Below are 18,261 nucleotides of genomic sequence, written 5' to 3'. Positions count from 1 at the left end.
TTTCCAAACAAAAAGAAAAATATAAATCAAATTGAATTTTTTCATGTTCTTTGCTCTCGATTCGTTTTTTGGTTTGGGACGTTGTTCGGAAATTATTTCAAGGACTTGGCAGCGTTTCAAATCTTCAACATTTTCAGGTAACCAGAGGCGTGAAAAACATATTATAATGAAAAATAAAAAAAAACAAAACTTATCGGACAGCATAAATTATGAGATCTTGACAAATTATCAGTTTTGGCTTTTGTTTTTGCTGTCGTTGGTGGCCCTGCCCCGTATGCCTATCGTTCAAATAGATATGACGATGCCTGCGCCTGAGTAATAATACGAGATATGAAAAAAGAATAAAAAATACAGAGATAAGCAATTAAATCAAACAAAAACTGAAATGGAATGAATAGACCAGGAAAACTCAACGCAAATACCGCAAGAGAGTAAGAGAGCAGGAGCGCGCGCTAGAGAGATGCAAGGTATATGCAGACACAATGAGGCATTCTTCTATCTCCCTCGATCGCTTTCTGCCACGCGACCAAACCAAAGAGCACTGCCTCACCGACTGCATGCATATACTCTGCGAGAAAGATGGGTGGGTGGCGCTCTCGCTCTCCCCCTAGATGTGCGATCAGAGTGCAACACACACACAAATAGTGCTGATTCACTCGGACATGTGCCACACGTCCACCACGCTTTGTATGGGGGCGCATTAGAGAGAGAGAAAATTATAGTTTGGGAGATTGAGAGATAGAGAGAGAGAGAGAGCGCCACTGCCTGCCGGTGAGCGCATGGCCCCAAAATTATCGGCACAGCACAGCACACACTTTCAAGTACAACGCCGAAGCAAGCAGCGGGGCCGAAGAACAAACCCTCCCAAGCAGCAGCAAGCAGAGCAGACCAGCCGCCGCCCGCCGCCTCCAACTCAACTCAACTCAACCCCATCGGAAATCTAAAATCAAAATCAAATAAATTATAAATAAATGAAACCCGCATTCTTATAAATCAAACTAAATAGGTTTATCAATCAGTTAATTAATTAGAAAAGTCGCTACTTTCATTTAATACGCATTAAATGAAATTCTAGAGATTTCACAAATTACATAAATAAACCGTTACACATGCCAAAAAAACAAGAGAAAGAGAAACCGCAAACTTTTCTCTGCCATTTTCCACGCGCTACTGAAAATCTAAAGAGATAAAAGAGAGCAAACACAAAAAAAAAACATTAGATCTATTAAATCATCAATAAAAATAGCTAGAAAAAAAGGAAATTCGTAATCCAACTAACGGTACAATGAGCGCAGCTGCTTGAATAAACCAAAAACAAACACAAAACACCTAAAACCTCACGCATCAAATCACACAAACAACAAACTGTAGCAAAAAAGCCGGCGCACATAATTAATATGTACGAGAAAACATTAACAATAGGAAATGCAAAAGTTAATAATGCATATGAGTGGCAAAAAGTGAGTTACAACAAAAGCACAACAACGGCAGCCAAACCAAAGCAAAACAATCCCAAAGCAAGCAAAAGCAGCAGTGCAAAAACTGCAACCAAAGCAAATGCAACTACAAAAATAGCAGCAACTGCAACAACAACACCCAAAGAGACGGCCACCGTTAAACCCTCAACGCAGCAGTCAACACAAAATCAAAAGTACAAATACTTTGGCAGCGCGGCGCGCCGGCTGGCCCATCAAATAAAGCGGGCGCATCGGCATTTACTGACCAGCGGCGGCAACGACAAACAACCACAACAAAAGCGTAACGAAATCAACATTCAAACTCAATTGATTTAGACATGATTTGATGTGGCTTCAAATCAAATCTAAAGCAGTTGAGGCAGTACCACCGTACCTTCGATAACTACACACGCACATGGCAATCAGCTTTTGTCAGTCTGAAATGCGGGTGTAGTTATCTGGCAGCACTAAATATCGAAAGGCACACTCAAATGATTTAATTAAAATAACTACTAGCAATTAATAAGCACTTACGCCATAACAGCTGGTATTTGGCTGTTAAGAGTATATTAAATCATTTTTGTGTGCCATTGCACTCGATTGCACTCCCACCCATACAATCGACTTATTCACTCCCTATCGATATACCACAAACAGCTGTTGCACCAAAAATAAATCGCAGCGCAGGAAGACGGACACAAGCAACAAAAACAACAACAACAACACCAGCTGCAAAACAGCAGAAACAGCAGCCGCGTAACAAACGCGCATCCAACAAACAATTATTAAGCAAAAGTGATAAACCAAAATCAAAAACACCAGGCAAACACCAGCGTCAGCTTGGCAGCAGCAGCAGCCGCAGAAACAGTCGCAGTGACGGGGCACTATCGGGGCAGTCTTCGCGTTGGTGCTCCATCGAGGCGCAGCTGAATGTGCTGGACGATCTGCTGTACTACTGCGATGAGGAGGCCGAATTGTATTTAGCCCAGCTCTACGAAAGGTACCAGCAGCAGCGCACCTGCGATCAGAGCTCCAACAGTGAGTACGAGTCCGGATCAACGGACTTCTGGAGCGACGTCTCCGCCTCCGACACTGACGACAACATGTCGCACAACAACAGTGCCGACGACGATGGCCTGTCCAGCACCAGCGGGACAGGCAGCAACAGCACCCACAGCCTCTCCTCACCCCTGGTGCCAGCCGCCCTGAAGCGGCGTGGCCATCAGCATCATCCCCGCTTCTCGGGCACACGTCGGCCCAATGTGCCCAATGTCCAGGAGATACTGGCCGCTCTCTATCGCGGCGACTCCAAGGGTGTGCTCTCCAATCTGCGTGGTGAGGTTCAGCCAGAGCCGGAGCCCGACAATGAGACACCGGTGGAAGAGCCGTCCACTCCGATTAGCCGCAGCACCCTAAGTCTTCCACTCACCGATTCGGTGACCACTTCCCTGGGCAGCAACAGTCCCACGCCCACGGACGAGAGCAGCGTGCAAGATGACAGTGCGGCCACACCCACGGCCGGCACTGCGACAGCAACAAAAGCGCCTTCAGCCCTGCCTGTGCCACCCAACGGCAAGGAGGGCAAGACGTCCAGTGGCAAGAAAAAGAAGCGGGACAAAGGCGAAAAGTCCGAGAAGCGTGATAGAGGCGACAAGGCAGAGAAGAGTGAAAAAGGTGAAAAGTCGGAGCGGAAGAAGAAATCCTCCTCGTCGTCGTCGTCGGGCAAGCGAGAGCGCAGCAAGCGTCATGGCACGAGTACGATGGAGGCCAGCAGTGATAGCCTGGCCACCGATATCAGTGCCGGGGCCATAGACGAGGGCATAGCACTGGGCGACGACGACGACACCCAGTCTGCGGAGTGGTCCAAATTGCGATGCACCAGCGAGGCGGCCGAGATTGTGGCCGAGCGAGAGGCACGCCGCAACAAGGGACGGTGTGCGGACTATCCGGGCCTGGCCTTTGGACGCTCCATCTTCAGCTCGGACACCATGATGAAGTTCAATATCATCCGGAACGAGCTGCACAACATCATGAATACACAACTTAAAAGGGTAATTAGCAGTTGACAAAGTGGTTCGATGTGAGCAGTGAGAGTCTTTTCTATATACATTTCCACTAATCACATTTCTATATCTAATTCAAGCCAAAAGCAAGACCGTCGTCTTCCGTCTGATGATGTCTTCCCTGGCTGTTCTGTTGCTCTTGCGAATATTCTTGTGTAAAGTTTGGTTAGGTTCTCTCGTCCCTCTATCGCTCTTTCCATCTATGATTGCTCCAATTGTTGTTGTTTCCTATCTCTCGTTTCTTTTGTTCGGTTCTTTCTTTTTTTTTAAATCTATTGCTTTTGTTGCTGTTGTTAGTTTTTGTGTGGTTTGCACATTGCAAAGCGATTACGTCGTCGTCTTTGTCGACTTTTGTTGCCTTCTTTTTCGCGATACGTGCCCTAGCGGCGGGTACAAAGATTTGAGCAAGCTGTTTGCCAGCCAGAAACTAGGGATTTCTGTTTCTATAAATGTGCATAGCTTCTTGCTTAGCGTCCTATGATCGTTTGCATTTGATTTAAGCTTCTAATAGCTACGTAGGGTATTAAATCATTCCCCTATCGAATCTTAGCTGATTTTCTTTAAACCCTCTTTCTCCCACGCTCTTGCATTATCTTGCCCTTGCATTGAGACATTACATGGCATTTTCTGGTGGAACTTTTTGGAATTCTTTCTATATTATTGATTATGAATAGTGGGACCCCTAGGAAACGATTTGGTTTGTCTTGGCGCCTCTTCTTTCTGTGGTTTCTTTCTCTCTCTCTCACACACACACACACACACACACATGCAAATCTTGACCCACTTTGCACGTACTTATGCCTATTTCTTTCACCTTTTTCTTGCCATTCCAATGGTCGACGCAAGTCGCCAATTCGTTTTGCATTTCCCCCCGTATATGTGTATAAACCCCCAGAGAGCAGAAAAAGTATTTCAACAATTTGTTGTTTGCTTAATTGCAGGCAATTGTTTAATTAGTTACGCAATTGCACAAAAATTGCTAACGGTACCTGTTGCGCGCTCCCACAGCATACCACACACTCTCTCTCCCTCTAACACTCTCTTTGCTCGGCAAAAAAAGACCAGCCCTATAAAATGGCACCAGTACTAGTAGGCTACTCCCCCGCCAATATGGTATTGGGTGGGGGGTGTCCATAACCATACTCCAAGTGGTCTTGGCCCCAACCCCATAAATGGCCGCTTACATTACATGCTTCTACTTCAAATATCACTAAAAGGAAAACATTACCATCTATGGCCAAAGCATAGCCGCAAAATGTTCTCTGTACAAAGCTCGACTTGCCAATTTGGTGTACAAATTAATTATTAAATGTTGATACGGGCTATGTACGTGTTATGTTCCCATAGCGAACGACCTTCGATGCGACTGCGGCATTTACTTTTAATTTCTTTTCAATGCCGCCTGGCTAAACATGGACAGTCGCTCATTGTTGGCATTATCAACAATTACGCCATCGCCGAATAGGGATGAGAGTCTGAGAATACAAATAAATGACACAGCAACAGGTGGAAGCCTCGGGGGCATAGAACTTTTTCAAATTCAAAACTCCCGATATGATATCGATATCTTGTGTGGGGGGCACAATCGCCGGAGAGAGAGTCAACTAGCCCGATTAGTCATTACGGTGTCTAGCCATAACGCTCTCACGCTTACGTTGTTTGCTTGCGTGTTGATAAGCCTGATAAAGCACCGGTATTGTAGTAGTTTTTTGTTGTTGTAGTATTCAGTACAATTAGCTTGTGAAAGAGGCAGGCGAGGAAAAGGCAGGGGCGTTGCGTTGGCAAATGCACACACATACGGAGCTATGTTGTTTGCTGCTCGAATGTCTGTATGTATGCAGATAGAGAGAACCACCTGATTACTCATTTCCAGCCTAAATGGAGATTGTATATGACATGCGCCTTTTTTTTGCATAATATTGTTGGCATAGAAATAACAAAAATCTGAAATATTTCTTCACTAATTAATGCCAAACAACAACAAACATGTCCACAGAATTTTAGCGGCTTTTAACAGGTTTTCCAGCGGCACACCAACACACACAAAAACTCTTAGCTCATGAGCACACACACACACAACAGCATACAGTTTTAGGCGAGGCAGACAGGCTGGAAAGTCACACACACATAGGGGTAGACACCGACTCTCTCAACCGGCGACACACCAGTTGTCTCTGTCACACCATTGGGCAAATCAAGCTAAGTGTCTCAGATGAACTAGTTCAGCGCCATGATGCAACTATACAAGGTGGTCTCGTTTGAAAAGTGCTCTATTATCTATGCTGTTCGTAAGTGCGAGTGGAAGGGTTCTGTTTAGTAAGTGTGAGTGAAACGAAACTATCGTGTGATGATTAACCATATGTTTTCATGGGGTTTAAAGTTGCCCGTTTAGACGAATATTTTATTTATTTTTAAATTTGGGTTTCAATAAGCTACTACAGCGCGCATATTCTTAATACGGGGGTTAATATGACGGAAAAAATTCATCAGCTCTGGCATCAACAAGCGAGCACGCACTCAAACTTATTAGAGCCGAACACATCCGAACGTCACCCGAGGAGACCACCTTGCATAGTTGTTCAGTTCGCTCACAGATAGTTCGCTCATTTCCAATTCGTCGTTCGAGTCGCGTCGGTCGTCTCTGTTTTGTGTGTCGTCGAATTGTGGTGTTTTATATTTATTCGCTATTTATTCTACTACTGTTTTGTGTGCCAGGCTAAAGTCCCTATAACCAGCTAAACGCTGCCTAGAAAGCTAACGCAAGCGACAGAAAAAAAGTGGTCAAAGAGAAAGAAGAAAAAGAACCGGTGGTTTTTTCTTCATTTCATGTGTGTGTGAGTGTCGTTCCATTCCCCTTGCGAGTGTTGGTGTGTGTTCTTCAAATTGTAAAATTTTATATATTTCGGTGCTGCCATACCATCACCAGAAAGCAACTGTTGAAATTATAACAGTAAAAGGCGAAAAAGGCCAATATCAAGTGTGCTCCAGTGCCCCCGGCTCTCCTGCCAACGCAAAGTCCAAGTGTCCAAAAAAAACACCCACAACCTAACTTAAAAATGACGACCAGCATTCCACAAGGCACTCTCCTGGACGTGCTCAAGAAGAAAATGCGTCAGACCAAAGAAGAAATGGAAAAGTATAAAGATGAGTGCGAGGAGTTCCACAAGCGCTTGCAACTCGAGGTGGTTCGACGCGAAGAAGTAAGCCAGCCTTCCATTTCCCTATTAGTTCTACAAAAATAAGTGGAAACTTAGCTATCTTTGGTATGGTTTAAATACTGCGTGACCTGTCTTATAAATTTTGCATAAATCCTACCTGTGGAAAAAAGATAGTAACCATTTCTTCCACACTCTCTCAGAGAGAGCGACAGACGAGAGCTCTCTCTCCCCTGTGTGTGTGAAAGTGTGTGTACTAGTGGAAGCGAGACAACTGCAAGTGTCGCGACAGGCTTCTCGCTCACATGAGTTCCAGAGAGCGACTTTAGTTCTGGCCTCTCCCGTTGATTCTGTTGTTGTTTCCCCTGCCTTTTTTTGGGCAAATTGTTGAGGCACAGGGTGGTTCGTGTCCATGCACCGCCACCATTGTTCTTCCTCTTGTTCCTTATTGTGTCACTTCTCTATCGTTTTAGGGTTAACTGTTTTTATCTTTGAGACGAAATTCATTCACCTTTCAAATTGTATGTTATCTCCTCGCTTCACGGCACAAAGCGCAACATTAGCATACACATACACAAGGCAAAAAAAGTAGAGAAAATAAAGAAATCTTTTGCTTTCTCAGCGACAAAAAAAAATGAAAACCGGCTTAAAGCTGAAGAAGCGGCAACGGCAGCATCAGCCGCAAAGTGGCAGCCACATCGTTTAGCTAGCGGTGTTCTAAATTCGATTAATTATGATCAATAAATGGTTGGATTCTCTTAATTATTTTTTTCAGTTTGTGCTTAATTCGATTCTAATTAGACAATTGAGAGAGAAATGCCGCAAGCGATTTCTGTAGGGCTCCCGGGTACACCCGTACAAGTCCGTGTGTGTGTGTTTGTGTATGAAATCACAGGGAGTGGGCCAATGACAGCATATGTTGACGTCATTTTTTTGGGGGCTCAGGAGCTGTGTTCCAGGAACTTATGGATGATTTTCAAGCCAATACAATTGCCTTCCCCCCATTTGTTAACTTTTCGCTTCCACGCTGCCAGCAAGTGATTGACGTTTGGTTTCCCCTCTCTGAAATGTAAAACAAAAACATAATTTGCTTTTGTTGTTGGTTTTCTATACAATGAATGCTTTTCAATGTCATTTGTTGTTCCCCTCCTTGCTGGGTCTTCCTTTCACCCCTCTTTTGTGTGTGTCCCTCTTTCCTGAAATTGAACGTTGATAATTTCAATGCGCTTTTGTGACAAATTGGTTTTGATTTGTGCTCCCTATCCCCCTGCTCCATGTCCGCTGTGCATGTTTGTGTGCGTATGCCGCAATATAAAGATTACAACACATGACGCCATAGGACTGGGGGTGTCAAGAGATCAGCAAAGCCCAGCCACACACCCTCTCACGATCGCCACCGAAAAAAACCACTTCATGCCTGAGAGAGCGCCCATCGTCTTTAACCGTTTTTCTTGGTGATTTACATTTTCATGGCGTTATTTTTCCAGTTCATAATTAAAAATGCATCATCACAATGGAATACACTCTCAAACACACACACATACACGCTGGCATACGCACACGCCCTGCCCTGCGTTTATTGTTTTATATTTCGTTGCCAAGGCAATTTCTGAAAATAAAACTAAAACAAATGGAATACTCTCCGATTCCAAGGTGTGTGTGTGACTAAGCCGACAAAAATTCATTGGCTTGTACCATTTCTCGGCCCCGTAGCTGGTTTTGCATGTTCATGGCTTTTGAATTTGGTTAAGATCGGTTGTTTTTATTGTTTTATTTTATTTTATTTTTTGCATTTTGCCGGTCATTTTTCATAAATTCCACAACAATGGGGGCCGGGGCCACTGCTCTCCAAAAACTTGTTCTGTCTCCAGCTTTTCTTTGGGCTCTTATTCTTCTTCTACTACTCTTTTTGTTGCTCTTAATAAAGCGTTTAATCTGCAATACATTTTGTTAATGAGTTCAGAAATAGAGGGGGAGAGCGAGACCACAACAGTTCGCTCTCTCTCCAACTTCCAACTGTGTGCAATCTCTTCTCTTTCGCGCCCATTGCTGCTGCCAACAACTCCCGCTACAAAACGAAACCCAACTGGAGTTGACTTTTTAAGCACTGGCCAAACAAGGCAGCAGATGATTTGCATCAATGCCAAACCTTAAACACTCTATATTTGAGCATTCGGCATGAGTCCTATCTATTTTCTAGATTTATATTCCCATGAAAGATCTCCACTGGAATGATGATCAAGCTAAGCAATCAAAACGCCTCGTTTAGCCAGTACTTTATTGTACTTTTTCAATGTTTTCTTTGCTTCGTTTCTGGTGCTTTTGTTGTTTTTGGAAGCCCCCCTGCTCTCCGGTGCTTCATCAACGGTTTGTTGTGTGACTTTCGGTGTTTGGAAAGCTTCGCGCTCTGCCAGCGCTGCGCTGCTCTTGGCTCCCCCAATTCGAAATGCTTTTTATCGTTTAACGTACATGTTGTGTGTGTGTTAGTGTATATTGTATGCTGCCTCTGTTTGGGATGATGACGTAAGCCAACACAACACGGTTGGTTCCAACTCATAATCACACGATACTTTTACGACTCGTGAAGGCAGAAAGAGAGGGAGAGCGAGTGGTTCTAAGCGTCGTCCAATCAGTCAATTGGTCATTCATTCATTCCATCATTACAGCATGTACATATCAGTAGCTCTCTATCTATGTCCGACCATATCAGTCACATTGGACATGGACATGGATGTGTAGACTCGACTGGGGACTGGACTGCCTTGTCCAATTGCTTTTGCCGTTTTTGATCAAAAGTTTGTTGCTTTTTTTATACTTTTTTCACCATTTTTGGGCGTGTGCTTGGCTGCTCACATTTTCGCTTTTCATCGTTTGAACCAAACTTCTCCTCTATATGGCCACAACTTTGTCAATGTCGAATACTTTCCGTTCTTTAATGGGTATATGAGTCTCATCGTCTTGTTTTGTGGAAAAAACTCTCATCAATATTTTCCATACGATGACGTCAGGTCCGGAGGCCAATAATGCCTTGAATTGGCTTCTTTTTGCTATAGTATATCGGTTTCAGTTCTGTTGAACTTCACTTGACTCCTGGGTATCGATTTCTTTTGGCCAAAGAAATTTTATAAGCCTGCTTTAGGGCGTCGGCACTTGGTTTTAACCTTGCAACACGCGGCAACAGCAACAGCAACGTCATGGCAGACGGCGGAAGACAGAATACGGAAAAAAAGGAAATTCTATTTACAGGTGGAAGCCAAAACGTGGAAATTACGGTCGACTCTTAGGGCAAATAAACTAATTAAAAGAATGGGCTTTTTGGGGCTTAAAAGAGAGCGCAAAACAGGATTTACCATACCAAAGATAGCAAAGTTGTTATACAGAATTTGTGTATTTCTTGTAGATATTTAACAAAAAAAAAAAGATACATGTTTTCCATGCCAAAGATGGCAGTGCTTTTGAATAGGAATTTATGTGTATTTCTTAAACAAAAGCAGAACCAAAACCAGCAACCATTTTATAGTGTATTTATTATGAAATCTCCTAAGTTTAGCATTGTAAGAAGTAAATTATTTGATAAGTTTATAGTTTATGAATGTTTTGTTGTATGTATTATGCTATATTGGGTTCGTACGAACATATATATTGTCTTATAGGCCGAATCTGAGGTTGCTGCTCTGAACCGTCGCATTCAGTTGCTCGAAGAAGACTTGGAGCGCTCTGAGGAGCGTCTGGGCTCCGCCACAGCCAAGCTGTCGGAAGCCTCTCAGGCCGCTGATGAGAGCGAACGGTTAGTACATTTGTTACCATATATCCATATCCCATTCCCCCACCCTCCCTCTATATATGATGTATATTATAATACTCTATAAGATTACAGCATACAAATATTGAAGATCAAGTTATATTTATCCTATCTATACACATATCTATAATACTATAATGCATTGCTTTGACAACAAATTTAGGATACGAAAAGCGCTTGAGAATCGCACAAATATGGAAGATGACAAAGTGGCTCTCTTGGAGAACCAATTAGCACAAGCAAAATTAATTGCAGAAGAAGCCGATAAGAAATACGAAGAGGTATAGTCATCATATCCATCTATCTACGGAAGAGAGTCTTTTATTCTCTCTCTGTCTGCGTTAGGGCTTTAGGGTTATTAGGTTTTTCGATTGAGGTTAGGTTTGTGTTTCTCTCTAGGTCAACATTTTGCGTTTACTAATTAGGTTTTGGGTCTACAGATATCTGCGCTCTCTTTAACAACTGTGAAATTATAATCATTTTAATAAGTTAGTTTTCTAAGAAACTTTTTGTAAACAGCATTTACTGAACGTCGACCCACCGTTGGAACTACTGCAACAACAATCTATGGATGATCTACATTTCTTATTCTGTATAAATATTGTAAAATTTAGGTCTATAAATATGGACATAGGCATGTCCTACATAAGCTTATGGTAGTCGATTAGTAAAAATGGCTGTTCAAACAATTATGTCTGTAAAAAAAATGACCCCCTTCACCAACAAGAAAACCCCTTCCAAATGTTTGTAATGTTTGTTTGGAGAAGCTAAAACAATGATTTATGACAGCTGAACTCTTTCCAACTTTCCAACGTTCTTGATCTAGATCAATAGCGGATAATCTAGAGACTAGTCTAGATTATTAGTCTGAAACATAACGGTTAGAGCTGCCAATAGCGACACATTCCACACGTGTGGAAGATTTCATTCCATTTTACTCCATTCCAGTCAATCGTTATTTTAAGGGATTTTATTGGCAAAAATCCCGTGTATCCATCAATGAATTTCCTTCATTCCATGTGAAATTTGAATGTCCCACCATTGTTTTAGCTTTTCCATGTACTGTCTCCCCCACCACCGTCTTTAATTCCCTGTAAAATATTTGTTAATTATTTGATTGACAAAATCCGAAACTTTAAAACTCAACTGGCAACAACAAATTCTTGTCTCTCTTTTTACAACAAACAAAACAACAACAACTATAACTGAACCAACCACGACAACAACAAAAATCATTAAAACCAAAAAAAACAAAATCAATTCTATCTATTTGTGAAACCACCTCAACTGTGTTTGTTAAACCATCTGTTTGTCATAACAACCAACAACCAACTACAACAACAACAACTTTAACGTTTAACAACAACAACACTATCGAACACGCAACGATGTGGATGATGACGTCGAATGATTCGATTCACACTCTCTATCTATCCTTTGGGGCTGTACCAAAAAAAAAAACAACTACGATTCTTCCAATGACGGAATGAATGAAAAAACAATACTTAAATCATCGCTAACAACTTGGTCACTGTCTTCTATGGGCTTGGTCGTCGTCGTTACCGAAAACAACACATTGGTGTGCTAAATGGGACCTATATGTATTCGAAAACAAAAACACAAATATATATAGGGCTCGCAAGATTCTTGAGAATCGCGCCCTTGCCGATGAAGAACGCATGGACGCTCTCGAGAATCAGCTGAAGGAAGCGCGTTTCCTTGCTGAGGAGGCTGACAAGAAATACGATGAGGTGCAGCTAAAAACCAATTTATCTTCTGTTTCTACATTAATAAGCAAACAAAATAATAATAATGATAACAACAACAGTAACAGTTACAATATCGATACAAATGCTAATGCTAATAATAATAGCACCAACAACAATAACGCATCCAGAACTATTGCACCTGCTGCTGTTGGTGAAGCGAAGATCACTTCAACTTTATCCTCCACAAGCCCAAGCCACGAACATGAACACAACAATAATCCCCCCAATAATGACACTTGATTTTGATTCCTTTGCCAAAGGATCTAAACAAAAACGAAATTAGAACCCTTTAAAGCGGGTCTAACCAATATATTTTGGCACAGGAATCAACTATCGAGTGTTGATACGTAAAACTTGTGCTTAAAATCGATTCAATGATGACGATGATGATGATGATATAGTAACGAATGATGCTTGAAGGGCAGCTATAGCTATAGAATCCAAGGCATGCAACGCCTGCCCGTTGCCTCACAATAATATATATGCAATATATAAATATATGTAAAGATTCTGATGTATTAGTCGATGTACATACAATCCAATGAGATGTTTGATGAACAAATGAGACTCCTAATATCATCCCTCTTCCAGAAGGGGAGCCCCCACATGTGTGTGTCTTTTTATTTGTAAATTATGTTAATTGTTAAGCGATATCCATACAGAATCCAAGTGTACTTTTGTTATCGTCCTTAATTTACTCTTCGAAAAGAGATAAAGGAGCTTCAGAAGCAAATATTTTGATGATTATTTCAATTAAAATTGCAATTTTAATTTGATTTATATTTCTATTTGCAAAAAGCAACAATTGTAAAGATTATTTAATATCATTTCAAAATTATATAAAACAATTAATTATACAAATAATCCAACAAAAAACCCAAAAAAATAATTCATTTAATAATTTTTGATTTAATATTTTTGCAAATTAAAGTTTATATAACAATTATATACAAATATATATATTATAAAATACATATATGAATGCAGCATAAAAGAAAACTAACTTTTGGTCTTTTTGGGAGCAGATAATGTTTTTAGCTTTTACGACTTGTTGTACATTTTCTCTACGAATATTATGGTGGAAAGGTTTAACTGTTTAAGGGATAGGAAGCAACATATAAATGAAGTTAGAAGTTGGTAGTCTTCTGCAGCTTAATCAGAATCAAATGGAAATTAATTCAAAGGTGTATATTTAGGAGCCTTTCTTTTATAAAATGATTAAAAATTGTTGCTTATGAAGCCATGCTATGCAGTGATTTTACAGATGGTGCTTGAACATGCTTATTTTTCAGGAAATTAAAGGGAACCAAGAGAGATTCCTTTTGCCTGTCCTGTACAGCTCTCCTTGAAGAAGCCACTTGTTCCTGCTGGAGATCTCAATTTATGTATGGATTGCCAAGTATTCTCACAGAGTCTTCTTCAAGGGCAATATATCTGAATTGTATTTCTAAATTCTTTGATAAAGCGTGAAATTACAGATCTTCATCGAGAAGTACATGTCTGACCCTCGATTGCGGATATTTTTCTTTAAGAAAAATACACCTGACCCCAAGTTCAGTTAACCACAGTCCAGAAATATCTGATCTTCCAGAAACTGCCATGGATATAGATCGTTTTTCATGTTAAATCTTTAGTATTCTTGCCATTAAAGGATGTTTACTTTCTTCTCTCTAAAAGAGAACTCTCTTGGAGTTTATTTTTGCTTACGTGTTTCGCACGTCAATTGTCAGAAATCGATTAAATAAACCAATTGTTAACTGATACACGGCCATTGCCTGCAGATAAGCTTCAATGTCTACGTCCTCACTTTTTGCCTTTGTGGCTTCCTTATCTTTCTCCAGAAAACAAAGGCAAAAAAGCACTGGCAAAACGAGAGCGAGAGAGTGTGAGTTTGTTTAACTGAAACTTTTGATAAGAGAAGGCCGCTCCCCAATATGGCCAATGTGCTCGACTGCAGCATAAAGTGTGGGCCCCATGACATAAGCAGCTAAAATCCCTCTGTAAATGTTGCCAAAACGATCGATGATGAATCCCAAACGCAATGCTTTGCTCCCCACTTGACCCTCGCTCTGAGGGAGAGAGAGTCTCGGCGCATGTGGCGGGAAGTACTCAAAACAGTGAATCAGCGGCCAGAAATGTGCGTGGAATGAATCCAACCAACGATCGCCCTCTCCACACCATATCTTTTTCCGTTTAAAGATCTGACGACACTTTCAGTTACCTTGCATTCACGTTTTCTGATTCATTTTGTGGAACGCTCTCACTTCCCTCCTGGAAACTATTTGCATACGTCAATGCAGGAAATTGGCTAATTTTGTAGTCAGCATTTGGTAATTCCATAAACAAATAGTGCCAAAATTGGTTAACTGATTTCCGCCTTTCTCTAATGAAGCATCTTTTGGAAAAATAAAGTGAATGTAATGTTTAGCTATAGTTGGTAATAATTTCCTCTAAATAAATGATTTTTCATATTTATGATTATGGGATTGATAGGTTTTGGGATTGTAGATGAAAACATAGGTTTTCATCAATTCTGAATTCTAATTTCCCTTGGCAAAATTGACAGTTCGAGTCAAAAGTAATTTATCTGTCGAAGAACTATTCCCAAGGAGTTCCCAAGGGAATTCTGAGATTTTTTCAAAAGGGAGATCATAAAATGTTAGGTCGCTAATTTCATCAGGAAAAAGATTACATTGCTAAATTGCTATAAGGAAAGGAAAAATTCATGTTAAGTCAGGAAGGGATGAAAGGGATTATAAAACACCAAAAAACCTTTCCATGAAATGTACAACAACGTCGAAAGGTATTAATACAATCCAACCCACTACTCAGTATACCTTTTGTATGCAATAAAATATTTAAGAAGATGTGATTATAGTACACCATTGGATCGTATGATTTAAAAGACACACACACGCGGAAAGCACAAGTTTTATAGGAAATCCATTCACAAACACAAGAAAATAATAACAATTAAATTAAACAATTTGTTTTGTTGTTTACTAAATTAGACTTTAGGCGAAACACCAAAACCATACATTACATTCAAAGAACAAACAAATCTAACCAGAATATCATCTCAACGCTTTATGTACTTGTAAAAACACCAAAACCAAAAACATGAAATTTAATACATTTTCTATATACGTTCTCCTGTGTATCCTGTATATGCCATACAAAATATCTTGTATTATATCGAAACCAACACACAATCCATCAAACGAATTGTAAATGAATTGTCTATGAGAAAAGGTTGCCCGTAAATTGGCGATGGTTGAAGCTGATTTGGAGCGTGCCGAAGAACGTGCCGAACAGGGTGAAAAGTACGTTTTAAGTTTACATTTATACCAAATAAACGTTAAATATGTTACAAAAATGTTTCCTGTTTCTAATATTAATGAAAAACAATGTTGAAATTGTCGCAAAACCTAACCTCAAAGCCGTTTATTGCATATATAAATATATCCCTTTTTACATTTTTCAGTTTAAAGTTTGATTTTTCTATTGTGTTTATTTTCTTTTAGCTAGCTAGCTTTTTGCATAAATGTTAATACATTGTTTGGTTACAAAATGTGAATATTCTATACACTGGCATCTAATTTTGTGTATATTAAAAGCATGTTTTGTAGTTTAGAACAAAACAAAGCACAGAAAACAAAGAACAAAGCAAGGCAAAGAGGTTCAAATTTCCTTATTTCTCTTTCGAAAGGGACATTTTTAATGGGGACATGCACAAATGCAGTTGAGGCCTCATTTAAGCAGTGCTTAATATGTAAGCAGTGCTATGACGAGCTTACCTAGTGAGCGCACAACCAGCGCTCTCTTCTGTGATGTTGTGCATCTCCCTCTACCTTGAATGACTGCAGTGTGCATTGTGAGAGTGCCACCTCTCACGCTACCACGCTCGCTATCCACCTAACTGTAAATCCAAAGCACAGTGAAAGAAAGAGCAAATGGAAAAAAATTTGCACCTCTTAGCTCTTTGTATCATGAATCATGAATGATCCTGCACAGTATTCACATTTTTGTTACCAACATTCCCAACGTCCAAGCCAGACACTTGACTAATCTATGACAACATTTTTTCTATTGCCATTCCCTAACCCATGCCAAAAAACAAACACATAAACACCTTGTTGCCGTTGTTGTGTGTGTTTGTGTGTGTGTACATTAATACAATGCCCGTGCTAACACCTTGCCACGCCCTTGCGCTGCCCTGCTGCTACTCCTACACCTACGCCCACGTCTGAAGGTTGCCAGAAAACTTGTACTCATGGAACAGGATCTGGAGCGTTCCGAGGAAAAAGTTGAGCTCAGCGAAAGGTTTGTCCAATGCCACCACACAGCCACTGCGCCTCTCTATCTTTGATGTCTTTTTTTTGTGTACTAACTGCATTTCGTTAAATATAATACACACTTTACTTTGGTTTTATTTGTGTGCGGAATCTATGCCAGCGATGGACAAATATTTATTTATAATTTCCATAGTTTATAAATAACCAAAACGAAACAGAAATGCCAAAAAAGTGAAATCGTCTGGAGATGCTGTCGGTCCGGTCCAAAAACAATTGTTGTGATTACAAAAATATTTGCCAGACCTTGGCAACATGATTTGACGCTTTATTTTTCTTGTGGAATCTCTTGGCCATCCAACTGTGGTCGGTGGCAGCATCGCCTCCAGTCGGACAGTCACAAGATTTTATTTCGAAATTGAAGTGTAGCTCAAGTCAACCTCTCTTTTCCACTGGCATAAATTCCGCACAAAATAAAAACCTTTATATTTAACAATTGCATGAGTTGTTCTTCTCTTTTTTCCCCACACTTGATTATTTTGTCAAATATTTAATGAACATTTCTCTAACGTCTAACAGCAAAATTGTGGAGCTTGAGGAGGAGCTGCGCGTGGTTGGCAACAACCTGAAGTCCCTGGAAGTGTCTGAGGAGAAGGTCAGTATCTGTCTTTTTTTCACCAAATTAATCACTCATTTGAAAACTTGTGATGAAAATCATTTGAATCAATGTTTCTTAAATATTTATATTGAATTTTCCCCACAAACCCGAAATACTCAAAAAAACTTGCCCCGTAATGTACAACAACAACAACAACGAAAACGATACGAAAAACAAATAGGCCAACCAACGTGAGGAAGAATACAAGAACCAAATCAAGACCCTGAACACTCGTCTAAAGGAGGTAGATATCAAACAAAAGAAAAGAAGAAAGCCTTCGCATCAAAAAGTGGCCAAAAAGCAAAGAGGATTTCCCAGATCCAAGGCGCTCAAAACGAGTGTTCCAAACCAGCGATTATATATATAAATAAACATCTCTTTTGTTGTTGTTTCTCGTTATTGTTTGACTTATACTATACAAAGTTTATAGGGAGGGGCGCACCAGACAGTCAATCCCCTCCCAAAAAGAAAGACCCTCAACAGGAACTATTGTACTACGCAGAGTTTCCAGTCTTTCATTTTGTTGTTGTACTAATAATTCTTATAAAATGTCTACCGACATGATATTTATACATATTTGTTTACAGATCAATCAGTTGTATTTATTTTATTGATTACTAATTTACATTTTCTTTTATTTCTTATTTTCATATTATGTTTTTCGTTAAATGTTGCTGCTAAAAAAACATATCAAAAAATGCAAAAAAAAAAAACAAATTCTAATTTGCGCACCTGCTGGATGTTTACCAACACTGACCACTGATTTATGCTTGCATGAATATTGTTTATTAATTTTTGTTCAACAAAAAATGCTTTTTAATAAATAAACAAAACGCTTTCCAACACTGAACACCAGGCCACACAAAAAGAGGAGACCTTTGAAACGCAAATCAAGGTCTTGGATCATTCTCTGAAAGAGGTATTATGCAGAGTCGAAATATATGAATTATATCTCTGGTGTTGGCAAAAACGCTTCTAAACTAAGAGTAACTCTAGACTAGCTTTAGTAATACAAAGCTCTTAACTGAAAGAAAGAAAACAAACAAACAACAAAAAAGAAAATAT

The 18,261-nt window shown here is 40.2% G+C and overlaps 1 protein-coding gene across 25 annotated transcripts in view; it reads left to right on the top strand.

Moving 5' to 3' along the window:
• The window catches only part of LOC117586309 (tropomyosin-2), a 30,758-nt gene that overhangs the window by 5,515 nt on the left and 6,982 nt on the right, over positions 1-18,261 (top strand). For 4 of the 25 annotated variants that reach the window (XM_034276279.1, XM_034276274.1, XM_034276268.1 and 1 more), the window contains exons 1-7: positions 1,383-1,758; positions 2,115-3,508; positions 10,329-10,462; positions 12,111-12,228; positions 15,499-15,569; positions 17,118-17,193; positions 18,053-18,115. In XM_034276279.1, the coding sequence (XP_034132170.1) occupies positions 1,398-1,758; positions 2,115-3,508; positions 10,329-10,462; positions 12,111-12,228; positions 15,499-15,569; positions 17,118-17,193; positions 18,053-18,115 (2,217 nt within the window). In that variant the 5' untranslated portion in view covers positions 1,383-1,397. Of the gene's footprint in view, positions 1-1,328; positions 1,759-2,114; positions 3,509-6,371; positions 6,721-10,328; positions 10,463-10,640; positions 10,759-12,110; positions 12,520-15,498; positions 15,570-16,498; positions 16,570-17,117; positions 17,194-17,377; positions 17,441-18,052; positions 18,116-18,261 lie in introns of those variants that run through there. The other 21 variants (XM_034276278.1, XM_034276267.1, XM_034276272.1 and 18 more) reach the window with 12 other exon arrangements.

Source organism: Drosophila guanche, unplaced genomic scaffold (genome assembly GCF_900245975.1).
Source record: "Drosophila guanche unplaced genomic scaffold, DGUA_6, whole genome shotgun sequence".
NCBI lineage: Eukaryota > Metazoa > Arthropoda > Insecta > Diptera > Drosophilidae > Drosophila > Drosophila guanche.
This window is presented reverse-complemented; position numbering and strand designations above follow the sequence as displayed.